We start from the raw sequence: 23,678 nt of genomic DNA on the forward strand, positions 1-23,678 counted from the left end.
TATTAGTCCAGACAGTCTGCTGTAGCACATGATCCATTCCCCTATAGCAAGAAAATACATTTTTTTACCTCAACATATTTTTATTTCAATTTGAACGGAATTTCCTGGAGAGACCATGTTACAAATGAGGATATTCTCCAAAGAATCGAAGGAGGAAGGCACCTGCTCAGGACCTTGTCCGAAAGGCGTGCAAGATGGATCAGCCATGTTATACGACAAGAAGGCCTCTTGCATGTCATAATAGAGGGTATGACCGAGGGGACCAACTCTAGGGGACGCCCACACCGAGAGTACCTGGAGGACCTGCTGGTGGACGTGCGCTGCTCATCATATGCAGAAGTCAAAAAAGCCGCACAAGACAGGGAAGAATGGAAGAGGAGATTAGATAAAATTGCTGCAAACCAATCCCAGGATTGAAACCAGAGAGAGAGAGAGATATTTTTACTGTTTATTATTTTGTGTACAGAAATCACTGAGGAGAACTGATTCACTTTGTCCTTATAGTGAAATTGATAAAACATTTTCAAGTATCGAAAATAAAATTATGGGAAATTGTCCTCCGGGTAGTGGAAACTGGAGGAGTTTAATATTTTGGTATAAAGCAGTCACTTTGTGGTTTGACGGATTGATGAAAATTAAACAATTACTTTGTTTATAACCAGGAAATTTTATTTATTTAATTTGCCATGACTGACTGTTTTCGCTTAGCACAAGCATCTTCAGGGTTCAAAATTAAACTAATCATTGTGTGTGTTTATACATATATACTTTATTTTATAAACTCTCTTTTTGCATGTGAACTTGCTCAGTTCTATAGAGAGAATAACTATACATGTACAGACATTGTGCATTTAAGCTCTGATACATTCACTTATGTAAGTGATGCCCACAGAAGCACTAGATGTCTTGATAAATGCATTATTACACAGGGCCTGAATAGTGCAGCGAGGAGTGTGAACATCACTTCCAATGCGACTTGGTCAAATCATCTCCCACTAATTGTGGAAATAGATCTGGATCTTATCCCCATTATATCCAACATACAAAATCGACCAAGAGATTTTGGAAAATGGGAGGCAAACTCATCCCAAAAAAAATTAACAACATCCCGCCAAATAAATTATTGTCAATAATAACACCTCCAAATAAAAAAAATTAAGAATCCAAAAAAAAGTATGACACTGTTCCTGGATGCAATGATCAAGTTTCAACTTTGTATCGTCATTCAAGGCATGCATTCCTTTGCTGGGTTCAAGCCGGAAAGCCTAATGACACCCTGTGGACACAATATCCAGTAGCGCAATGGGATAAGCCGAGGTGTGCTACAACAACGCATACAGGAACTTATGCAATTACCAAGGTTCTGCAATGCCTCCACAATGTTCACAGTATGCCACACGCCACCGACTAGCCAGCTTCTGCGGCAGGACATGAAATCAACAAACATCAACATCATGGCTGTTCCCGAGTAGCTCAGCTCTCCACTTAATGAGCGATGGATCCAGACGATGCGGCGACCTTCCTAATGGACGATCATTTAATTTAACTTTAATTTATCTTATTCATTTAATGCTTTTTATGTCATCATTAGGTACCTGCCTATTATGTTATTTAGTTTTCATCTTATTTTTATTTGTCATTGTTCTTATTTCTCTTATGGCAGCGTGGAGTCGCCAGTATGATAGCGATGTGTGGAGTGTAATTTACGATGGCTGCCGGTATCGTAAATCTGTGTTCAAGGAATTCGGATGATTGAAAGATAAAGGTCTGCGATCTTTGTTGAATTTATTTGCGAAAATGAATTTACAAGTTATGCGAACGCAGAGACGGTGGTAGTGGAGAGTGGTGGTCTGGTCGAAAGTTGAAACTAGAATGACGGAGAGCCGTCTTCCCGTCCGCGCCTAGCTCCTCCGGGGCTTCAGGCGGCGGAGTAATTATTTTAGTGTTATCATATGTGGGATGAGTTAAAGTAGTCCCACACTCTCTTGTATATATGTATCATGTAATATGGCAGACTGGGATTGCACTACCCTCCTAGTCCTGCTGGATTAAAAACTCAAATAAAAATAAACATACCTACATATAAAATAAAGGAACAGTGAGTGGAGTTTAATTTTTGAAATGCACTCAGGGTATCTGAAATTTCCAATATCATTATCGTCAATGTTTTTAGGGATACAAAAATGGCTATGCATTATGCATATGCAGAAGTAAAAACTGAAGCCTCTTTCAAAAGTTTTATTTTTTTAACTTGGTCTGATGGGCAGCGGGACCCCGTTTCCACATTGTTTGATGAGGGAGGCTTGGAAACATCTATGCATCATCTATGTAAATAGTTATCCAGCTTGAATATTTCTTATTTAAAATTTGGATAAGCTTACGTAGAGGTTGCCAAGTGAAAGAAGAATATATTTGGTTTAGGTTGGCTAACATCAAACGCAATATTTACTCAAACAAACAATTGCAACAAGTAGAAGTGCCAACAATCACAACACTTTGAAGCTATTTTCTGAGGCTTCTTCCTTCGACTCTCCTACCATCAATATTCCCATTGATTTTCATTTGGGTATTTACATGATTTTCAATTTTCGAGTGTGAAACAATTAATTCCTTTAACAGAGGAATGTTTGTATCATAAATAATTTTGTGTTAATGACTTTGTTTAGCAGGGTTTACAATTTGTTTCGAATTGGATTTTTTTCGAATCCATAATAATAATAACATGGAATTTATATAGCGCAGTTTAGTGTCATTTCATTTCAAGTGCGCTTAACTACTCGTATAACAAACTTTAAAAAAAATGGTAATTCAGTATTAATGGTTCTTAAAATTATTTCTACAGTGTGCCTTACCCAATACAGATCTAATATTATAACACTAAATACACTGTTTATACAAAGTGATGACAAAACTTAGAATAACAATAACAGTAGGACAGGACAAAACACGAATATTAAAACTAAAACATAACATAAAACAGGAGGCAGTTTGTGCTCAGAAATGAGAATTTTCTGAGCAGACACTTTAAAAAGGTACAATAAGGAGACAACCGAAACCAAACAATTACCGGAAGTTTTAGAATATGGCTTATTATAAAATATTGAAAAAAAAGTTAAAATTTATAAATGGTAAGATTTTTTAAATAATTTTGTTTTTAAAGCTCGTTTAAATTCAGCCAAATTCTGGAGATTAGTATGGGTTGCTAGAGAATATAGGGATATAGGGTTGCTAGAGAATATAGAGAGATAGGTTGGAGATTAGTATGGGTTGCTAGAGAATTTCTTAGAATAATTCCCTACAAAATTTCTAAATAGAATATGATTCCTCACAGTCACAATACTTTTTCATGGGTAGAGAATTTCGAAAATAAAAAATTGTGATTTTCGGAAAAAAATGTTATTTTCCGAATAAATTGCCCATAATTCAGAATCTTTTCGTTGTGATATGTCCCTAGGTATCCATGTGACTTGAATTCACAGAAAGGCCAAAGCAACCACGTGCGCCTGCATCTGTCTCTGTGATTTTACACGCAGATGGAGGCGGCAGTCGGATATTATTAGACCTTAAGTATTTAGTAAAGGGCCCGGCCGGAAATCGCAATAAAAATTTAGAAAGCCAACTCAAGCAATACACCCATTAGTCGGCAGATTTATCTCTAGACCCTCATTAAGTAGTAATTCTGAAATGGGAACGTTAAGCCAGCGACCCGGCAATAAAACAAACCTTCGCCCAAGGCTAGGCTAAATTGTAATTGTTTGAAGGTCATATTTAAAAACGTAATTTTAAAATATTGAACATTAAGTATAAATCTAGATGTAAGAGTAATTGTCAACTAAGATTAGAAATTTAATTGCAACCAGATATTAATTAAGTGTATGCATGCATAATGTTAAGATACTTAAATATAGTATATTAAGATTTTGAACCGTAAGTTGGTACGAATCAGCCAGACAGCGCAATCTAGCGGTGAGAATGGCGATGCCAGCGCCACGGACTCAACCAACGCACCGAAGTGGTGTAAAGCGGAACCACTATAGTTCCAGCACCGCACCACAGGCGTGCCACAGTCGCCGGATCGCGCGGGTGGATACAACTGATTCAGCTCTGACAGTCACGCTCTCGCCTCTCAGGAGTCACCATCTCGCGTCCGCCGAGAAACCTCTTGCCCTCCCCCTTGGAGCGGTCACCGAGGCTCCTCCCGTAACCCCGCGAACTTCCGCCCAGGAAGCCAGAGTGGTCGCCAGACTTCCGCCCAGGAAGCTGCCCTCTCAGAAATCGCTGCCTGCCGACTCCGCCCTCCGGAGCCTTGGCCCAGTCTGAACTGATTCCGCCCATCGGAACCAGCCCAAGTTGCCGCTTTTTGTGTATTAGTGATAAGTGCGAACGTGGAGTACGCGGTTCCAGAATCATCGTAAGGGGAAGTGCCTGAACAATCTTTGCATATTTATCTCGTAACGTGACCCAACTTTTAAGACATTGAATGAACAATAATTTAGGATTAAGAAAAAGGACAATTAATTTTAAGAATTACAATTTAAAACTATCATTAAGCTAGATTAAGACTAACCCTTCTTTATACATTTTTTTTAAAATAAATTTTAATCGTGTTCGAACTTAAGTAACTTCTTTTTTTTTGTACTCGTTCCTCCTTATCTTTTACATGAATAATATTAATTATTAACTTCCCTTGAGTAGAGTTGTAACAATTGGCGGCCCTGAACGTGGGGCTTACCGGCTTTTAGGCTGGTAGAAGTATAAATGCATACTTCCGATTCCCGACCCTGAGATTAGAGCAATTAATTCAAAAGGAGGAACGATTTTCATAATTTGTAAAATAATTTATTCGCCCACAGCCTCGTTAGAATCTAGGATAAGATTTTCAGGTTATTTATAATTTTGTTTAATTTTAAGTGGCAATTTTGATTTATGTTTTAAAGTATTTTTTCGTCTCTATAATATGTACATCCGGGTTTAATACTTCCCATATCAAAAGAGTATTTGGCGCCCAAAAATCTTAGTAATAGTTTAGGTACAGATTTGTTTTTAATTTAGGTATTGCTTTTTTTATTTAGGTGTAGTTTTAATTAATTTAGGTATTGATTTTTTTTATTAATTTAGGTATAGATTTTTAAAAAATTAAATTAGGTATATATATTTTTTTTTAAATTTAGGAATAGATTTTACTTTTAGACAATTTAGAATATTTTGAAAAATGGCGTCAGCTAGCACCCGGACTACGCGAGCGGCCACAGCAGAAGTTAGTCAGGCGACAGGAGCGGTAGAAACTCTCCCACAGCCTCCCCCAAGAATGGAGAACAAGGGTCAGACCACGTGCCAATCAAGACTTCTGGAAGACCGATTCGGAGGTCTAGCGGAAGAGGACCCGGAAGTATTCATTTCCGCGTGCGAGGATTATTTTAATTATACAAGCTGCTCACCTGCAACGAAGGTCGAGAAGGCAGTTACCAGGTTGCAAGGGGAAGCGCAAAAATGGTGGCTGCCACATTCACGCGGACGGTGGAGTTGGGAAGATTTTACGGCCCAGCTACGCAGGCGCTACGGCGTAGATGGAGCCAGAACATCGCTCATTGTCACGTTGTATGGGGATCAACAACGGAGCAACGAGAGTGGCGTATGCTTCTTACGACGGAAGCGAGCCGTTTACGAACGCGTTTTCGGACAAGCGGGCATGGACGAGTTGTGCCCAGAGCTGATAGGGCTGATGACGCCCCGCTACAGGGAACTGCTGGAGGCGGGCCTTATCTTCGGGGCTTACACGATGGAGACTCTTACCTCGCGTGTTAACCTCATAGATTTTCCAAAGGAGCCACTATTCCGTACGCCGCCACCCCAACCTCAGGAAAGGGGAGATAGACGCGGTAACGACCGCGATAGAAGAGAACCGCTAGACCCCTGGTGTCAATTTTGTCCAGGGAGACATTGGAATAGAGATTGCCCAGAACGTCTGCCCCGCAGGGCGGGAAACTGGCAGAGCCCGGGCGCCGAACAGGTCGGACAACGTCGCGCCTAGGGCCCCCAGATGTTTACCAGCGTACCCCACGAGAAGGGCGAACTGGACCACAAACCACTCAAGAGTCTCCTCAATGTTCCTTTGCCTACGTTCCAGTCAGGGAACCCCCACCTCACACGCGCGCGCCCATTACACCGGATAATGCCTTTACTATTGCGCAATTTAATTTCACACCTCAAGAGCCGCTGGCCGGGCCAAGTGGCCTGGATATGTACTCAGTCTCTACTACGTTAGACGGAGCACCCGATATATTGCAAGAAAACACCCAACGCGCACTTCTGACGAATATTACGCAACATGAGTTTAACCACGTGCCGCCGCTAATAAGTACGTACAGCCCAGATATACCTAACCAAGCGGTCATAGTATCAAATATGCCCGAGATGGAAACACATTCCACATATCCAACGTGCAACACAGCAACAGCCGAAAGTGTTACCCTCATGCCTCGTATTCGAGTTAAGATTCAAGGGCGAGATTTCGAAGCACTCATCGATTCGGCAGCCTCCCATAACCTCGTAAGGGCCGAACTAGTTTCAGTCGATAAATGCGAGAAATCATCGCTTAACACAATAAACTTGGCCCACGCATCCGCGTCAATGGCTATTTTAGCGAAGACAACACTGCACTGGACCATACAGGAAAGGGAGCTCGAAGATAATTTCTTGGTTATAGACGGATTACGGGAAGCCCTAATCTTAGGAAACGCTTGGCTTACCGCTCAGAGAGCCGTGGTGGACTTCTACAGGGGATGTTTGCACTTTGGCCGTGGCGAACGGCTGAGTACTCACCTAATCCCACGACGCCAGCCAACCAGTCAAGGGAATGCTGAACTGCCGGAGATACCTAACCTCCCCGACGCCCAGAAACGGGCAGTTACCAATTTATTGACTGAATTCGAAGAGCTTTTCCGGCCATATGCAGGGCCAGCGCCTCTGCAACCACATGTCATTCACCTAAAGGATAAAAACCCAATTCGCATTGCCCCGCACCGGTTGTCCGATGCAAAGAAGAAAGCGTTATACGATCAGCTAGAAGGAATGCTGGCGGATGGAGTGATAGAAGCCAGTAGATCGCCATATTGCTTCCCCGTCGTGATGGCTCCCCGGAAGGGACGGAATGGATTCCGATTTTGCATTGATTATCGTCGTTTGAACGACGTTACTGAAGGAGAAATATCACCACTACCTATTATCCACGAAACACTAAAGGATCTCGGGACAGCCAAGGTGTTCACCACCTTAGATTTAACGAAGGGTTATTGGCAGGTGCCGATGGACCCAGAATCGAAGCACCTGACTGCGTTTGCTACCCCTGATGGTGCATGTTACCAATTTAGAGTTATGCCTTTCGGGCTCAAGGGCGCCCCAGGAACGTTTCAACGTCAAATGAGTCAAGAGGTACTTGCCGGCTACCTTAGAGAATTTTGCATGGTTTATATTGACGATGTTGTGATATTCTCTCCCGACTTACAAAGTCACCTGTACCACCTGAGGCTGGTCTTCGAACGACTCCAACACTTTGGGCTCCGTTGTGCCCCAAAAAAATGCAACCTAATCGCTGAAAAAATCGATTATTTAGGCCATACGGTCAGCGCCAGGGGTAACCAACCACAACCTATTCATGAGCAAGCGATAGCTGCCGCCACGCCTCCCCGGACACGAAAAGAGCTAAGAGGATTTTTAGGATTATGCAACTGGCTGCGGGAGTACGTCCCTCGATTTTCGGAGCTAGCATCCCCAATGACAGACCTGCTTAACACACGTAGGAACTTCCGTTGGACCCCAGCCGCCCAGGATGCCATGACGAGGATCCAAAAAGCGCTTAGTGGCCCGCTCACGCTGGCTCGACCGGATTTTAGCCGAGAATTTATTATTCAAACGGATGCGAGTAAGTTTGGAATATCGGCTGTGATGTACCATTCCCGCCCAGATGGAGGGAGAGACGTTATTTCCTACGCTAGTGCAAAGTTTACTGAAGCCTAACAACGTCTACACTCAAACGAACAAGAAGCGTTGGCAGCTGTATGGGCGATCAAGCGATATAGGCCATATATCGAAGGTAGACACTTCAGACTTCGGACTGATAACCAGGCTCTAACGTGGCTGCATAACGCTAAGGACCAACGAGCCAAACTGATGCGCTGGGCGTTGCTTCTTCAGGAGTTCGACTTCACGCTGGAACATTGCCCAGGGAGGAATAATGAATTACCCGATGCCTTATCTCGCCAGCCCAGCGATACGTACATAAATCCCGACATAGAGGAATTGGACCGAATGATGTACCCCACGCACGACAGCGGCACTGAAGTATCCGGTGCTCAGGTGATGCACGTGGAAGTCGCTCAGGAGAGCGATTCCCCACTCCAGGAGGTGGAAGGCCAGAACCGGGAGAGCAATGACACGCCGATTAACTTAGCATTAACAGAAGAAATCAGAGAACGGCAGAGAACGGACCCAGAAACTCAACAGAAACTTAGGCGGCTACGCCAAATTAGCGCGCGACAAGCTCCCAGTGCACAAGATCGTCGCTACATGCGAAGTTACGAGCGAATGGGCGATTACCTCTGGAGAAGAAGGAACCACAACGAGCCCCAGTTGGTAGTACCAACCAGTATGATTAGCAAAGTTATCACCGCCTACCATAATAGTTCTGTGGCCGGACACCCGGGAGCAAAGGAGACCCTTAGGGCGGCTCAAGCCCACTATTTCTGGCCTAACATGCGCACTGATGTAGAAAAACATGTTCAAGCATGCATGGTGTGCTTAACTACACGAGCCCGGCCAATACGCCCCGCAGCTCCTTTTGGCAGTACCCAAGCTTCAAATCCGTTCGAACTCGTGGCCATCGACTTGATGGGACCATATCCCACGACCGCCAGAGGGAAACGATTCATCTTAGTGGTTACAGATCTCTTCACTAGATGGGTTGAAGCCTTCCCGATTCGTTCGAGTAAAGCCCCGCAGTTAGTAACGCTGTTAGAGACAGAGGTTTTCAACCGATTCGGTTACCCTCGAGCCTTGCTCACCGACAACGGTCCCCAGTTCAGAAACGCCTTGTGGAGCCAAGCCATCGAGCGTTGGCAATGCCTGCATTGGACTACAGCCATATACCACGCCCGAGCAAACGTTACGGAACGGCGCAATCAAGAAATAAAAAAAGGATTACGAATCTACCTTCAAGGACAGGCTCACGCGCAATGGGATACCCATATACCCACGCTCCTCGGGGCCCTGCGTGGCCGCCAGAACGCCGCCACAGGGATAACACCTAGCCAAGCTCTTCTAGGTTACGACCTCCCCCGACCCGGCGAGTGGATGGTGCACACGTCTGATGAATTTACGAACCCGGCAAGTACCGCACGCCAGCGCGCAGAACAAGACCAAGCAATCAGGGACTCCCAACGAAAGTACAGTGAGGGCTATGCCCCGCCGGTTGAAGAGAGATCTAATTACGAGACGGGTCAAAAGGTCTTTATGAGGGAACACCCTCAATCAGACCTGGCAGCGGGATTCCACGCGGGTTTTGCTCCCACGTGGAGTGGACCTCATAAAATTCTAATACCTACAGGCCGAGGCAATATCTACTGGATCGAACGCAGAGGGAAACCATGTAAAGTACACGCGGACCAACTGCGTCCAGCACCCAGGCCAGAAGGACAGACGCCAAGCGATACCTAGTTCTTATATAACTTATACCAATATCAATATCGTAATAGTAATGTTAAATTTAGGTTGTTAGGTTAATAGCGTAGCAATAGTAAAGTTAATGATAGCTAATAAGTTAATTATAATCTCCCTGTGAATTCAAGTCAAACAAACCGGGGGCGATTGATATGTCCCTAGGTATCCATGTGACTTGAATTCACAGAAAGGCCAAAGCAACCACGTGCGCCTGCATCTGTCTCTGTGATTTTACACGCAGATGGAGGCGGCAGTCGGATATTATTAGACCTTAAGTATTTAGTAAAGGGCCCGGCCGGAAATCGCAATAAAAATTTAGAAAGCCAACTCAAGCAATACACCCATTAGTCGGCAGATTTATCTCTAGACCCTCATTAAGTAGTAATTCTGAAATGGGAACGTTAAGCCAGCGACCCGGCAATAAAACAAACCTTCGCCCAAGGCTAGGCTAAATTGTAATTGTTTGAAGGTCATATTTAAAAACGTAATTTTAAAATATTGAACATTAAGTATAAATCTAGATGTAAGAGTAATTGTCAACTAAGATTAGAAATTTAATTGCAACCAGATATTAATTAAGTGTATGCATGCATAATGTTAAGATACTTAAATATAGTATATTAAGATTTTGAACCGTAAGTTGGTACGAATCAGCCAGACAGCGCAATCTAGCGGTGAGAATGGCGATGCCAGCGCCACGGACTCAACCAACGCACCGAAGTGGTGTAAAGCGGAACCACTATAGTTCCAGCACCGCACCACAGGCGTGCCACAGTCGCCGGATCGCGCGGGTGGATACAACTGATTCAGCTCTGACAGTCACGCTCTCGCCTCTCAGGAGTCACCATCTCGCGTCCGCCGAGAAACCTCTTGCCCTCCCCCTTGGAGCGGTCACCGAGGCTCCTCCCGTAACCCCGCGAACTTCCGCCCAGGAAGCCAGAGTGGTCGCCAGACTTCCGCCCAGGAAGCTGCCCTCTCAGAAATCGCTGCCTGCCGACTCCGCCCTCCGGAGCCTTGGCCCAGTCTGAACTGATTCCGCCCATCGGAACCAGCCCAAGTTGCCGCTTTTTGTGTATTAGTGATAAGTGCGAACGTGGAGTACGCGGTTCCAGAATCATCGTAAAGGGAAGTGCCTGAACAATCTTTGCATATTTATCTCGTAACGTGACCCAACTTTTAAGACATTGAATGAACAATAATTTAGGATTAAGAAAAAGGACAATTAATTTTAAGAATTACAATTTAAAACTATCATTAAGCTAGATTAAGACTAACCCTTCTTTATACATTTTTTTTAAAATAAATTTTAATCGTGTTCGAACTTAAGTAACTTCTTTTTTTTTGTACTCGTTCCTCCTTATCTTTTACATGAATAATATTAATTATTAACTTCCCTTAAGTATTGTTATAACAGTTGACTTAAGTAGATTTTCATAAATTTTCACAAGTTACGGTAGATTTTGCCAAAAATCGCTGGCTCGATGATTCGTTAGGTAAGTCGAGGAAACAAGAAAGCAACATAAAATTAATAAAGTAATTTGTTTAGATTTGAATTGTAAAGGATTGCTTATGTTGGCAACACTTTAATTCCAGCAGCTGGCACCACTGACAAACTGAACGACAAATTCATAAAATGTCCGCCATGTTGTATTAGACCCCGGCGCGTGCGTTTTTCTCTGATATCGGTGTTAATATTAAATTTCAACCGTAATTAATATTCGCGATGGAATACTATATGCATTGGTGACACGCAGATAAGCTAAATCAGTGCTTGCACGCTTGTGTTTGTATTATAGGTGAATAAACACAACCCATCCAAGATGTACACGGTAAGTTCGTTACAACCGAAGTAATCGATATTTTTATGTCATACAACTAATACATCTCCTATTGCAAATTATAATATCTCACAGAATATCAAAGGTATTGCTTCCAAATTTAGGGCACTTCCGCGGAGCAAGATAATCGCTTCAGCGACAAGGAGAAAAAGCTGTTGAAACAGATGAAGTTTGGAGACGCTCTGGCACAACAGGTTAGTTATGCATCAGATTTACAATCCTGATGATAATATATGGTAAATATGCAGAGGCGCGCCTCTTCCAATATGCACAAATTGTTTATAAATAAACTCTATAATAGTTTTCAGGATAATTTTTTTTCCCACTCAAAATAAGAAATCATTTTTCAAAATAGGTTCTCCGTTTGGGTAATTAAAAAATAACGAAAAAAGTAACCAAAAACCACTTGTCATTATGACCTCAAAGAGAAAACCAAGAGTTTGTCAAATATTTGAAAATACGCTGTGAAGTGTGACAAATACAACACGCTACTGACAGTGCTGCTTGGATTCGCGTCTACTGCTCTTTTGATTTGAATGTTAAATTTGTTCTGGAGGCGAGAAAATATAGTTTTTATACTTTTTTTTAACTCTAATATACCGGAATCCGTTAGAAACGATTTAGCGGAGAAGACGTGGATTGAGGTTGGAAAGAAAAGTCAATTTTACTTCTTTCTCATGTAGTTCCTTGGTGGCGACGAATGCCCTACAATTGACATTTATTTCCTCGTACAGGTTAACCCGTTAGAACGTTATTTATGCTTATAAATATAAAAAAACAATATTATTATCTTCGTAGCTCGAGTCCCTTGACATTTTATCAATTCCACAGATGCACTTGAAAAGAGTTAAGTATAGTTCGGAAACCAGCTTTAAAGATTAGCATTTCTATAGGCTACTTGAGGTTGCGTCAGTCATGTAGCTTATAAGTATCTCTGTGTAAGAAGGGCCCAAGGATGAGGCATGTTTACCTAATATTAATATTCTGATGTCCAAAGCTACAGCAATCACTGCGACGAGGTTGAATCAATTTGTGCTAAATATCCTAATACTAAACTACTTCTAGTTGGTGATTACAATCTGCCACATTATGATTGGTGTAATATGAATTCTGTCAATTCTTGTTCTAATGTTAATATTCGTGTTATTAGAGATATGGCACTGTTCTTAGGTCTAACACAGTGTAATAATGTTCTTAATATAGGAGGTCGTACGTTGGATTTGGCACTGTCAAATGTGTCTGACATCTGTGTTGTGAGAAGTACCGAAATTCTATTACCTGTCGATGTTTACCATCCACCACTAGAAATATGCATGTCCAATCTTAAACCAATTCCTATCGTAAAAAAGGTAGTAGAAACTCGAAATTTCAAAAAAGCTGACTATGTTAAAATTTCATATTTCCTTAAACAGACTGACTGGTCATTCTTTGATAGCGACGATGATATTAATGTACACCTTAAAAAATTTTACTTCATCGTTAATTCTGCAATTGAACAATTTGTTCCTTTAACGACTTACAGAGAAACTCTATACCCAAAATGGTTCTCAAAAGACCTGATAGACTTAATTTACCTCAAAAAATTATCTCATAAGAGATTCAAACAAAGTCGCCTGGCCATCGATTATACTGCGTTTCAAAAATTGAGGGCAGAGTGCAATAAGCTCTCCGCAAAATGTTACAAAAATTACATTAGTGATGTCGAAGGCTCTATCATGGACGACTCAAATTTCTTTTGGAAATATGTTAAATCCCAAAAAGAAAATGGTACTTACATACCTAGTAGTGTGTCATTCGATTCTAAATTATCCCAAAATCTTCAGGAAACTGTTAATCTTTTTGCTGATTTTTTTAGCGGCGTTTACATTAATGCAAGTGAAGACAGCAATATTTCGTGCTTTGATTTGGTTGAAACTCTTGATATATCTGACTGTAATGTAACCATAGACGATATTATATCTAAGCTGAAGAGTCTTGATTCCCGAAAATCCGCAGGACCTGATAATGTTCCGCCCAGGTTTTTAGTAAATTGTATGCATACATTGTCATATCCTATTCATAAGTTATTTACAAAGTCACTCTCATCAGGTGTATTCCCGGACCTTTGGAAGTTCAGTCTTTTAACGCCCATTTTCAAAAAAGGTAATAAGAGCGAAGTAACAAATTATAGGCCAATATGTATAATGTCTACTTTACCCAAACTTTTTGAAAGCCTAGTACTAGATAAGTTGATATCCCGAATCAATCGAACCATCTCTCCCCTTCAACATGGATTCATTAAAGGTAGATCTACTCTTACCAATTTGATATTGTACACGAATGATATTGTTAATGCCCTTAATGCATCACATCAAACTGATTCCATATATACTGACTTCAGTAAGGCATTTGATAAAGTAAACCACAAAATATTATTACGTAAACTAAAATTGTTGGGAATAAGAGGGAGCATGTTGGAATGGTTTAAGAGTTATCTATTAGGAAGGTACTTAGCAGTCAAGATAGATTCGTTTACTTCTTATACATTTGCTGCCTCGAGCGGAGTACCACAGGGATCTCACTTGGGCCCAATATTATTTTGTTTGTTTATCAATGATATTGTTAATATTTTTACTAATGTTAAAGTCCTGTTATTTGTCGACGATCTGAAGATATACAGAATAATCAAAGACGATGACGATCGCGCAATTTTGCAGTTGAACCTTAATAAACTATGTGCGTGGTGTTCTGTCAATGATTTGCAACTAAATTTAGGTAAATGCCAGATTATCAGTTTTTACAAAGGCAAAAATCCACTTAATTTTTCCTATTTTATGAATGGTGCTAATCTTCTTCGTGTATCACAGATTCGTGATCTTGGTGTTATATTCCACGAGAGTCTACAGTTTAACGAACACATCGATGAAATAACAAGCGATGCGATGAGAATACTAGGTTTTATTTTGAGAATGGGAGCAAATTTTAAAAGTATGTCAACATTAAAACATCTGTATTGCTCGTTAGTACGAAGCAAATTAGAATACAATTCCACCGTATGGTCACCGTACTACAAGGTCCATTCTCAATCATTAGAAAAAGTACAAAATAAATTCCTTCGGTACATTAATTTTAAAATGAAAATTCCAATCGAATTTATAAATTACAATAACTTGCTTGCTGAAACTAAACTTCTTAAATTATCTGATAGAAGAGTGTTAATTGATTTGCTATTTTTATTCAAAATTATTAAATCTTTAATTGACAGCCCTAATTTGTTGGAACTTATTTGCATTAATGTTCCTGCTAGGCAAACTCGCAGTAAAGATACTTTTAAATTTAACAAGAACCTCAACACTAATTATTCTATTTTTTCACCAATTCCTAGAATTCACAACCTTGCGAATAAATACTGTGAACTTATAGATATGTTTGGTTTTGACAATTTCGTGAGCTTTAAAAGGCAACTTATTTCGATTCTATCGGCTAATAATTAACTTTTATAGCTTTAATAATTTTATTACATCTTCTCCCATTCGAAACCTTTCAAGTAAATTATATCCATATTTGTTTGTTTTTTATTTGCTCTACTATACACTTATAATTGTATGCATATACCTACTAACTACTTTTTATACATAACACTATGTTCCATCTCAGATCTTATTATTTCTTATTCATGTCGATATTGCTAAATTCTATTAGTTTTTGCTTTTTACAGGTGCAACTCTTATTTTGTTATTTTTTTTTTTTTTTTTTAAATCTCTGTTATAATGTTCTTTACCTCACGAGTAAGTTACACTCTAATTTATATTGGTTTATCGATTTGTTAAACTCACAATTAATACTGGGTTTAAACACACCCACTTACTTACTTTTTATGTTGAACTTTCTTTTACTACTATTTCATGCTTGGGTATATTTTATATTGAATCCATCTTATTAGTGTTTTGCTAATTTGCACAAAATTTTATTATATGTGTTGCTTTCTTACAATTAACTCCATTTATCTTCTTATGTTCAATTATTGTAATCAATGTAAATGTATATTTTCATGTAAAAGCCCATTAGGGCGTAAATAAAATAAATAAATAAATAAATAAATAAATAAATATATATTTGTCCATCAGTAATTGAAAGATTTGTAAATTAAGTCAGTCGTCTCATTGGGTCGGTAAGGTTAAGGAATCGACATTAACCGAGGGCCCTGCGCAAAAAAGTCCCACAATTGCTGCTCTGTAAACCGTAGTAAATTTTACTTTTCTGCACCGGGTCATCGGTTTATTTAGATTCCTTACCCTTACCAAATACCCTAGAACATTAATAATATATCCAACTCCAGCAAAATATTGGCAGTATTTACTTGTATTGGCTGGCAACTCTGTTCCCGTCATGCATTAAAATGTATGCAAGGAAAGTCTCATAACTCCTGCCGCTAGTGGAGCATACTTCCAACAGAATGTATGGGAAATGTCAGAAGTTGGAGGTATTATAACTTTTCTACGGTATTTGCCCTTACCGACTTAATGGGATGACGAACCAAGCCATTCTAATTCGGTAAATATTATGTTTCTTTACAGTTTTATCGTAGCTTCTCTACTAACTTAACTAATATTTCCAAACGAAATTATCAGTTTTCTTTTCATCAATATTGCACACATAATTTGGAATTGTTGAATTTCACCAACACTCGTTACAATAATAATAGATTAGTTTTAAATAAGTGTCGTTGTGTTAGCTACCTGCAATTTTAATAACATAACAATTGATGGGAGTTCCATGCAAATATTTAATTTCACATACAATTTGGGCTTGGTAGACATGAATTTAATATAAGTTGTAAAATCCGTGTTAACTTGAACTCTATATGTAACTGTTATCCTGGGAATGAAGTCATTATGTATTATAATGTTTATAGGTGGATATGTCCAAAGTAAAACTGGATGTCCTGAAACCCTGGATCACTCAGAAGATCACGGAGATTCTGAAGATGGAAGACGATGTAGTTGTAGATTACGTCAATAATCAGCTGGAGGAGAAGGTATATTCACATTCATTATAACCACATGATTTATATTTCAAATTCAATCTAAGCCAATGTAGGAATTCTTATGATTTCCCGTTTGGAATGATTAACCAGAAAGAAAAAACAAAACGATGTTAAGAAATGTCGACGTGGAAAAAAAGTGTATATGTATTGATTGAGTGTGAAAATTGTTTTTATACCCCGATTAGCTCTGTTTGCTATTTGGTCTGCCACCACAGCCGAGCCACCCTGCCCCGCGCCACCCCACCGCCCCGTGAGCCGCCCTCCACACGACTGCATTTCTGACAATGGTATTTCGGGGACTTATATTAAGAACTTTCCGGAAGTATTTCTTTTAAGGATTAGAGTAAAACTCCCTTTTCTTTATCATTGATATTGACATTGACAAATCCACATTCAGAATTGAGCATTGAGGACTTGTAACGATAGGACTTCACCTTTAATGTTTGTTAGACACAGTTTATATTTGCCATACGCGCGACAAAGAGTTTTGGAGCCAGGTTCCGTAAGAAGTTTCGTATAACTCGGGTAGATAATGACAACCTTACAGATGGGACAGCCGGTGACCGCTTGTCTCAGGCGGCTTGCTTCACTTCCTCCGCGGGATCTCCACTCCTCACTCCTCGGCCAGGAGCACGCTGCCTCCCGCTGCTGCTGTGGCTGCTGACTGCTGCCATAGTCCGCTGTTTCCTGAACACCGACTGCCGTTGCTGCTCTTCTGCTCCACTGCCACACTGCGGCACCACGGCAGCACTTCCGGTGCGACTGTCTTCACTGCTTTACTGTCTCAATCAATCAATTGCTTCAATCAATTAATCTGTGGCTCCAAAACTTCTTGTTATAAAAATACTCCGTCATTACCGTTCCAACCATTTATAAATTTATGGCAAAATATAAACTAGCATTCTCATCATTATTTATTGAAGGTGAATTGTAGAACATTATTATTTTATTTCGTTTATAGGACATAAAACAATCAAGTCTCAAGTATAAATGAAGAATGTAGCAAGGATTTTATTAATCAACATTAAATATAATGTAGTTACATCTGTAACAGGCCTAATCCATGTAATACTATTATTAAAAATTTTGACTAACTATGTTCACCAAATGGAAAAAAATCTCGCTGTTCCCCAAAATATCAATATTGTGTTCATCCACATTTAAATAATAATTTCTTGCTTTGAAATTAAATAATGTATTGTTTACATGACAAGTTGACTCTTAATTATAAGATAATATCTTGGCCATTGAATTATCAGCGATATTGACATAGCCGTGAATCTTTCTTACATTCAGTTGATTCTGAAGTACATCTGATAATTAACTGTTGATTTTTGTCTAAATATGCTTCACCGTTCCTGCCCGCAATTTTCAATGATCCCAACTTGTATTCTTATTATAATAACCAAGACAATTTCTTCTACAAATCTTCAGTTCCCTTGCCCGAAGAAAATGCAGATAAACCTAACAGGATTTTTAAATGGGAAAAATGCTCGCCTGTTTATGGGTGAGTTGTGGGAGCACCTCCTCAGCGCGCAGGCTTCGGAGAACGGCATACCTGAGTCCTTCATGCAACAGAAGAAGGACGAAATCAAGAAAAGAATTGTAAGAAGACACTCGTACTACTCAATTAGCCAAACCTTCATTAATTTAATCCTTCCTTGACCTGCTTTACAATGTTGTCCATCCTAGTGGTAATACAGTTGTAAAGACCAGTCCGTTCTTGATGGTCACAAAAAATACATGGAAACAAATTGTGCTATGAATTTAAACCAATTTAGTTGGAGCAGTTATATAACAAATACCATATAAATTCATTTAAAAGCTTATTTTGTGTACTGTATAGTAAATAGTAAATAATAAATTCATCTTCAAATTTGTTTATGTCATAAATGTTTTCATGTTAGGGATGAATGTACTGTACAAATTATTTGTTTTTGCCCCGTACATACCCATTATAAATAAATAGTTTTGTACATATAAAAACACAATTCTCTCAAGAATTGGGTTGGATTACTATACAATATTGTATTTGTATGCCTTTCTTGAAAGAATTGAGTTTTTATATGGACTACACTAATTATTCATATTGGCCCGTATTATGGTGAAAATGCGTAGATTATAACATACGTCACTTTACCCTTAAGAAGTTAGTGATAATATGTAATAATTAAAAAAAATATATATATTCAAATCGAAAATAACACATTTTTAACTAACACTGGCAATTTATTCTTAATTAAAATATCTACATGACGCTACTTTCAAAACTGGCCAAAAAATCCAAATCTAGAGAGAAAAATGCTTTAAAAATGTATGTATGTAAAACAACCAGAAAACATGAATTTTTTTGCCAATATCTCAAAAAGTACTTTTTTTGAGGTGATCATTTTCGTAAATAATCGTCACGTATAATGTATACAGGAAGAGGAAGAGAGCCGCAGCAAAGGGGGTGGAGGAGGGGGAGGGGGTAGTCGCCGTCACCACCGCAGCCGCTCCCGATCTCGAGACCATCGCTCCACTCACCGCAGGTTAGTCCTTTTCTTCATCGGAATAAACTGACATACCTTCTGTCTGCCTAGGTCCATTCTTAAACCGTTTTCCCTCCAGATCTAGGTCTCGAGGTCGCAGAGATTCCCGGAGCAAGAGTCCTTCCAAAGCAGAGAAGAAGGACGGTCAGCTCAGCCCACCCGGGCTGGTCACTGAATTACCAAAGCATCTAATCAAGGACAAACCCTCTAAGAAAGGTGAGAAGCCAATGAGTATGTCATCTTTATTTACTTTCATTATTATGTACATATTATTGCCCTTGCTTCCATTTGTACATAAAATTAATGTTTAATTTGTTTTATAGAAAATGGAAATAAAACTCCGGAAGAATCAGGCGAAGGCAAGAACGGTGATGGTGACAAAGCTGAAAAAAATAACGGAGACAAGAGTGGTGATGATAAGGGGGGCTCCTTGTCACGGCTGCAGAACAAGTTGCTCAACATGGCCGGTGTTGCCAAAGATGGTACCGAATCGTCCACTAAAGATAAGTCCCCCGATAAATCCCCATCAAGGTATGTTATACAAGTTCATACTTATTTATTATTTGTTTAAACGCCCAAGACAGAAACTATCTGAGACATTCTTCCCAATCCCAGGTGATTCTTTTAATAGGTCACATAATTGCTTGTCATTTAAATAATAAACTGGTAATGCCCAAATGTAATTTTGTTTCCATAGTAAAATTATCATTTAATTTTTGCTTCGTTAAATACAAGACGGTCTTAATTATTCCCGTGCAGCAAGAGCACTGCGGTAATTATTTCTCTTTCTTTCTCATAAACTGAAGCATAGAACAGAAAGAGATTTGACAGGGCTCTCCCGGACAAGGGTCCCTATATCTTCCAGAATATTAGTCCATTTTTCAATACTCACTGAATTTATATAAATGTTCCACCGCAGGGCCGGCAAAGATAAAACTGTATCTCCGGAAGTGGTAAAAGCCAAGAATGGCAAAGAGAAGCGCGGCTCCAGTAGCTCCAGCTCTTCCTCATCTTCCCGAGCTGCCTCGCCGCGCCGCCCCCCGCGCCGCGCTTCCAGCTCGGATTCCAGCAAGAGCGGTACAAACCCTATTTACTACTAGTTATCCCTACAGGTGTCCAAAGATAACCAGTATTGGTGCAATCTATTCATCAGCTACATAAGTAATTCCTTAAAAGTGATCAAATAATAACTGTTAACCGCCAATTTACATAAGACCTTTCTACCCTTAGTTGATATATGAACATTTTCATCATAAGAAAGTAAGAAAAGACAGTACTTCGGGAATACAGACACCCTCAAAACATTTCTACCACTTGTTTTATATGTCACAATCAAAAGTCCCCATTTGCTAAACTTTAACCTTCTCATTTTATTATTAATCATGATTAGGACGAAGCCGCAAGGACGGTTCAGAAATACGAAAGTCCTCAACGTCCATCCAGAAGAAGAGGCACTACCGTAACAACAAGGATTCCTCCGCCAGCCCCAGTCCTCACCGCCGATCACGCCGGGAGAGGTAACTAATGCTTCTCTTTTTATCTATGTTCTTAATCCATTGCGTACCAACAGTCTTCTTGCGGGGTGTCACTATTACAGCTTTTGGTCATTCTGTACAAACCCCGTCTTCTTGCATGATATCTGGCTGTGTTCATTCTGAACCAACCCCGTCTTCCTGCACAATGTCTGGCTGTGCTCACTCTAGACCAACCTGTCTTCCTGCATGATGTCTAGCTGTGGTAATTCTGTATCAACCCTGTTTTCCTGCGTGATATCTGGCTGTGGTCATTACCGTTCTATGATAACTCAACACAGTGACAATTCAACACACTTTTAAAAAGTGATATAAAGTCATTAGATACTATGAAAAAAAAATTTTTTTTAACCTAACCTACATAACCCAGTTAATAAAGTTTTTGTTTCATCACTTTCCATGACTTTATATAACTTTTTAAAGATGTGATGATTTATCCGGTTACCGGTCATTACGTACCAATATTTTACTTTGATTGCCTTTTAAGCACCCTTGAGGTAATTTCTCACAATAGCAGCTATACAAATTCTTATAATTGGTATATTAACTGTTGCAGCAGCCGAAGGGGAAGTAGGCGCTCGGTGGATCGGGACCGGGAGCGAGAGAGGGAGCGCGAGCGAGAGAGAGAACGTGAGAGAGAGCGGGAGAGGGACCGCGACCGCAGGCGCCGGGAGATTGAGAGGGAACGCGAGAAGGAGCGCGAGCGAGACAGGGAGAGGGAGAGGAGACGACGCGATCGGGAAAGAAGGTGAACTAAACTCTCATTGCATTTGTATATACTTAACAATAAACTAGAGACTACTGTTAAACGGAAAGGTTTTTTATTAGTTTTCCACGTTACAGGTCCAGAGAGAGAAGAAGATCATTGGAGAGGAGGGAACGCGAGCGACGCAAATCTAGGAGTAGATCAAGAGGAACAAGAAGATCACCGGATAGGTATCTATTTGCCTTTGATCCATTGTAAAGTTGTGTGGTTGTGATTGTTGGTTATATAATATATGTGGTGTGTTTGCAGGTCCAAGGACCGGCGTTCACGAGACCGAGATCGTGAGAGGGAACGCGAGAGGGAACGCCGCGGCAGCCGGGACCAGCGGCCCAGTCGAGACCGTCGCGCCAGTCGGGATCGTCGCCTTAGCCGGGACAGGAAAAGTAATTATTTGTACTGCCATACACATTACCCTAATACCCTTTCTTTCCAAACATATTTTATTTATTAATGTTCAAATTTGCAGGTTCTCGAGACGTTCGCGGATCGCGAGATTTACGTAATTCTGAAGATCGTAAAGTTTCCAAGGATAGAGACAGTCGACCCAAGAAGAGCCGCCACTCCAGGAGCTCGAGTCCGAGTTCTTCCAAGGATAGAGTTAACACTTCAAAAGTTGAGGTCAACAAATCCATTTCTAAACCCACTTCTCTGTATTCGGACGATGAGTTGAAACCTAAAGGGGATGGAGACAAATCAGAAGGTTCCAAACGGTATTCTCGCAGTCTCTCTCGAACTCCTTCCCCGTTTCTCAAGAAGCACGAAATAGAGGCACTCAAAGATAATGTTGAAAAATCAGAGTCGGATAAAAATGATGAGTCTAAGCATTCCGATGAAAAGTCCGGTATTCCTAAAGGTAAGAAAAAAACTGAGTCCGGTTCTGATTCGGGAAGTTCAGAAGATGAAAGTGGAGTGGCAAAATCGAAGGCTAAAACCAAACCCAAACGAAAAGATCGAGCTCACATCAAACGATCCAAGAAACCTAAGAAATCATCCTCATCCAGTGAAAGTGATTCGGAACTCTCTTCCACTAGTGATTCTAATGACGATAAAAAGAAAAAGACAAAGAAAGTTGCGCGTAAAAAAACCATTAAAAAAATCAAAAAAGTGAAAAGAAGTCGTTCATCTAGCTCTGATGATAGCAGTTCTGACGAAGAAGTTAAATCTAAGCAAAGCAAATCAAAGAATAAATCTAAACAAGATGACTCCCATAGTTCGGATGAAAATAAAGCTGTTAAGGATTCCAAGAAGTCTAAGTTGAAGAGCAGCTCTCCAGATCGGCTCAAAGGCAAGAAAGGGAAAGAAAGCTCTAGATCCAAAAAGGTGGAATCTAGTCCCGATGTTGAAGTTGTTCCCAAAATTTATTCTCTGCCTAGTTCCAACAGTGAAGTTGAAAAATCCTCCAAAACTGACAAGAGCAAAGTTTCCCGCTCCAGATCCAGTGACAGCTCTGAGCCGGAAGTTAAGAAAGCAAGAAAGTCTAAAGACTTGCGAAGTGTTTCTAGGACAAAAGACAGGTCTCCTGCTCCTGAGAAAGTTAAAGCCTCAAAAGGCAAACCCCTAGAGAGTGATGGAAAAAATGTTAAGGCAAAAACATCTTCCCCCGCTCCCAAAGATTCCCCAGCAGAAGAAACACCAAAAAAGGGTGACGGTGAGAAGAAGTCCAAAAAGCGTGAAAAGGATGAATCCTCATCAGACAGTGATAAATTATCCAAGAAGAAATCCAAAAAGGATAAAAAAGAATCCGGTTCTTCTGACTCGGACAGCGATGAGCCAAAAAAGTCGAAGAAACACGCAAAGAAGCACAAGAAACATTCTAAAAAACACAAGAAGCATAAGAAACACAAGAAGACATCCAAATCCAAGAAATCCAGCTCTGAGAGTGAGCCGGAAGAGAGTGGTAAGGCTAACAATGAAGACTTGGAGAAGAAGCTGCGTGAGAGGGCACTGAAGTCCATGAAGCGCCAGGCCAGCCAGTCCACCTCCGAGTAGTCTTCAGTCTCAAGTAGTTTCCACTGTGGAACTAACTATTCTCTCACGTGTTACTTTTATTTTGTCTTGAACCGTTTGTATGTAGTTGTGTCAATAATTAAATAAAGTCACCTTATGAACTAATATCTTGTTAGTGGTGTGTTCTTGGTTCCAATTGAGGTTATGGAATGTTCATCGTTTCCCCCTGAAACTGGTGCGTGTCATTTCTACACAGGGCCGGCTCTAGACATTTTTTAAATGTAAGCTTACAATATTTTGGTGCCTTCCCCTCCCCCACATCCA

General features: G+C 40.3%; 1 protein-coding gene across 4 annotated transcripts; it reads left to right on the plus strand.

Moving 5' to 3' along the window:
• Positions 1-11,321: 11,321 nt before the first annotated feature.
• Positions 11,322-23,519, plus strand: Srrm1 (Serine-arginine repetitive matrix 1). Of its 4 annotated transcripts, none has more exons than XM_089634195.1 (13): positions 11,322-11,543; positions 11,657-11,746; positions 16,447-16,569; positions 18,013-18,183; positions 19,003-19,109; positions 19,189-19,340; positions 19,433-19,640; positions 20,029-20,186; positions 20,500-20,626; positions 21,198-21,389; positions 21,470-21,577; positions 21,657-21,790; positions 21,874-23,519. In XM_089634195.1, the coding sequence occupies exons 1-13, from the start codon at positions 11,535-11,537 to the stop codon at positions 23,394-23,396; spliced, it is 3,102 nt and encodes a 1,033-aa protein (XP_089490321.1). In that variant the 5' UTR covers positions 11,322-11,534; the 3' UTR covers positions 23,397-23,519. The 4 variants fall into 4 exon arrangements, with proteins under 4 accessions (XP_089490321.1, XP_089490330.1, XP_089490339.1 ...); XM_089634204.1 differs by having other exon boundaries at positions 21,485-21,577; XM_089634213.1 differs by having other exon boundaries at positions 19,189-19,325.
• The last annotated feature ends 159 nt before the right edge of the window (positions 23,520-23,678 follow it).

The sequence above is a fragment of the Hesperophylax consimilis genome, chromosome 1 (genome assembly GCF_061612785.1).
Source record: "Hesperophylax consimilis isolate HC1 chromosome 1, BYU_Hcon_1.0, whole genome shotgun sequence".
Lineage (NCBI taxonomy): Eukaryota > Metazoa > Arthropoda > Insecta > Trichoptera > Limnephilidae > Hesperophylax > Hesperophylax consimilis.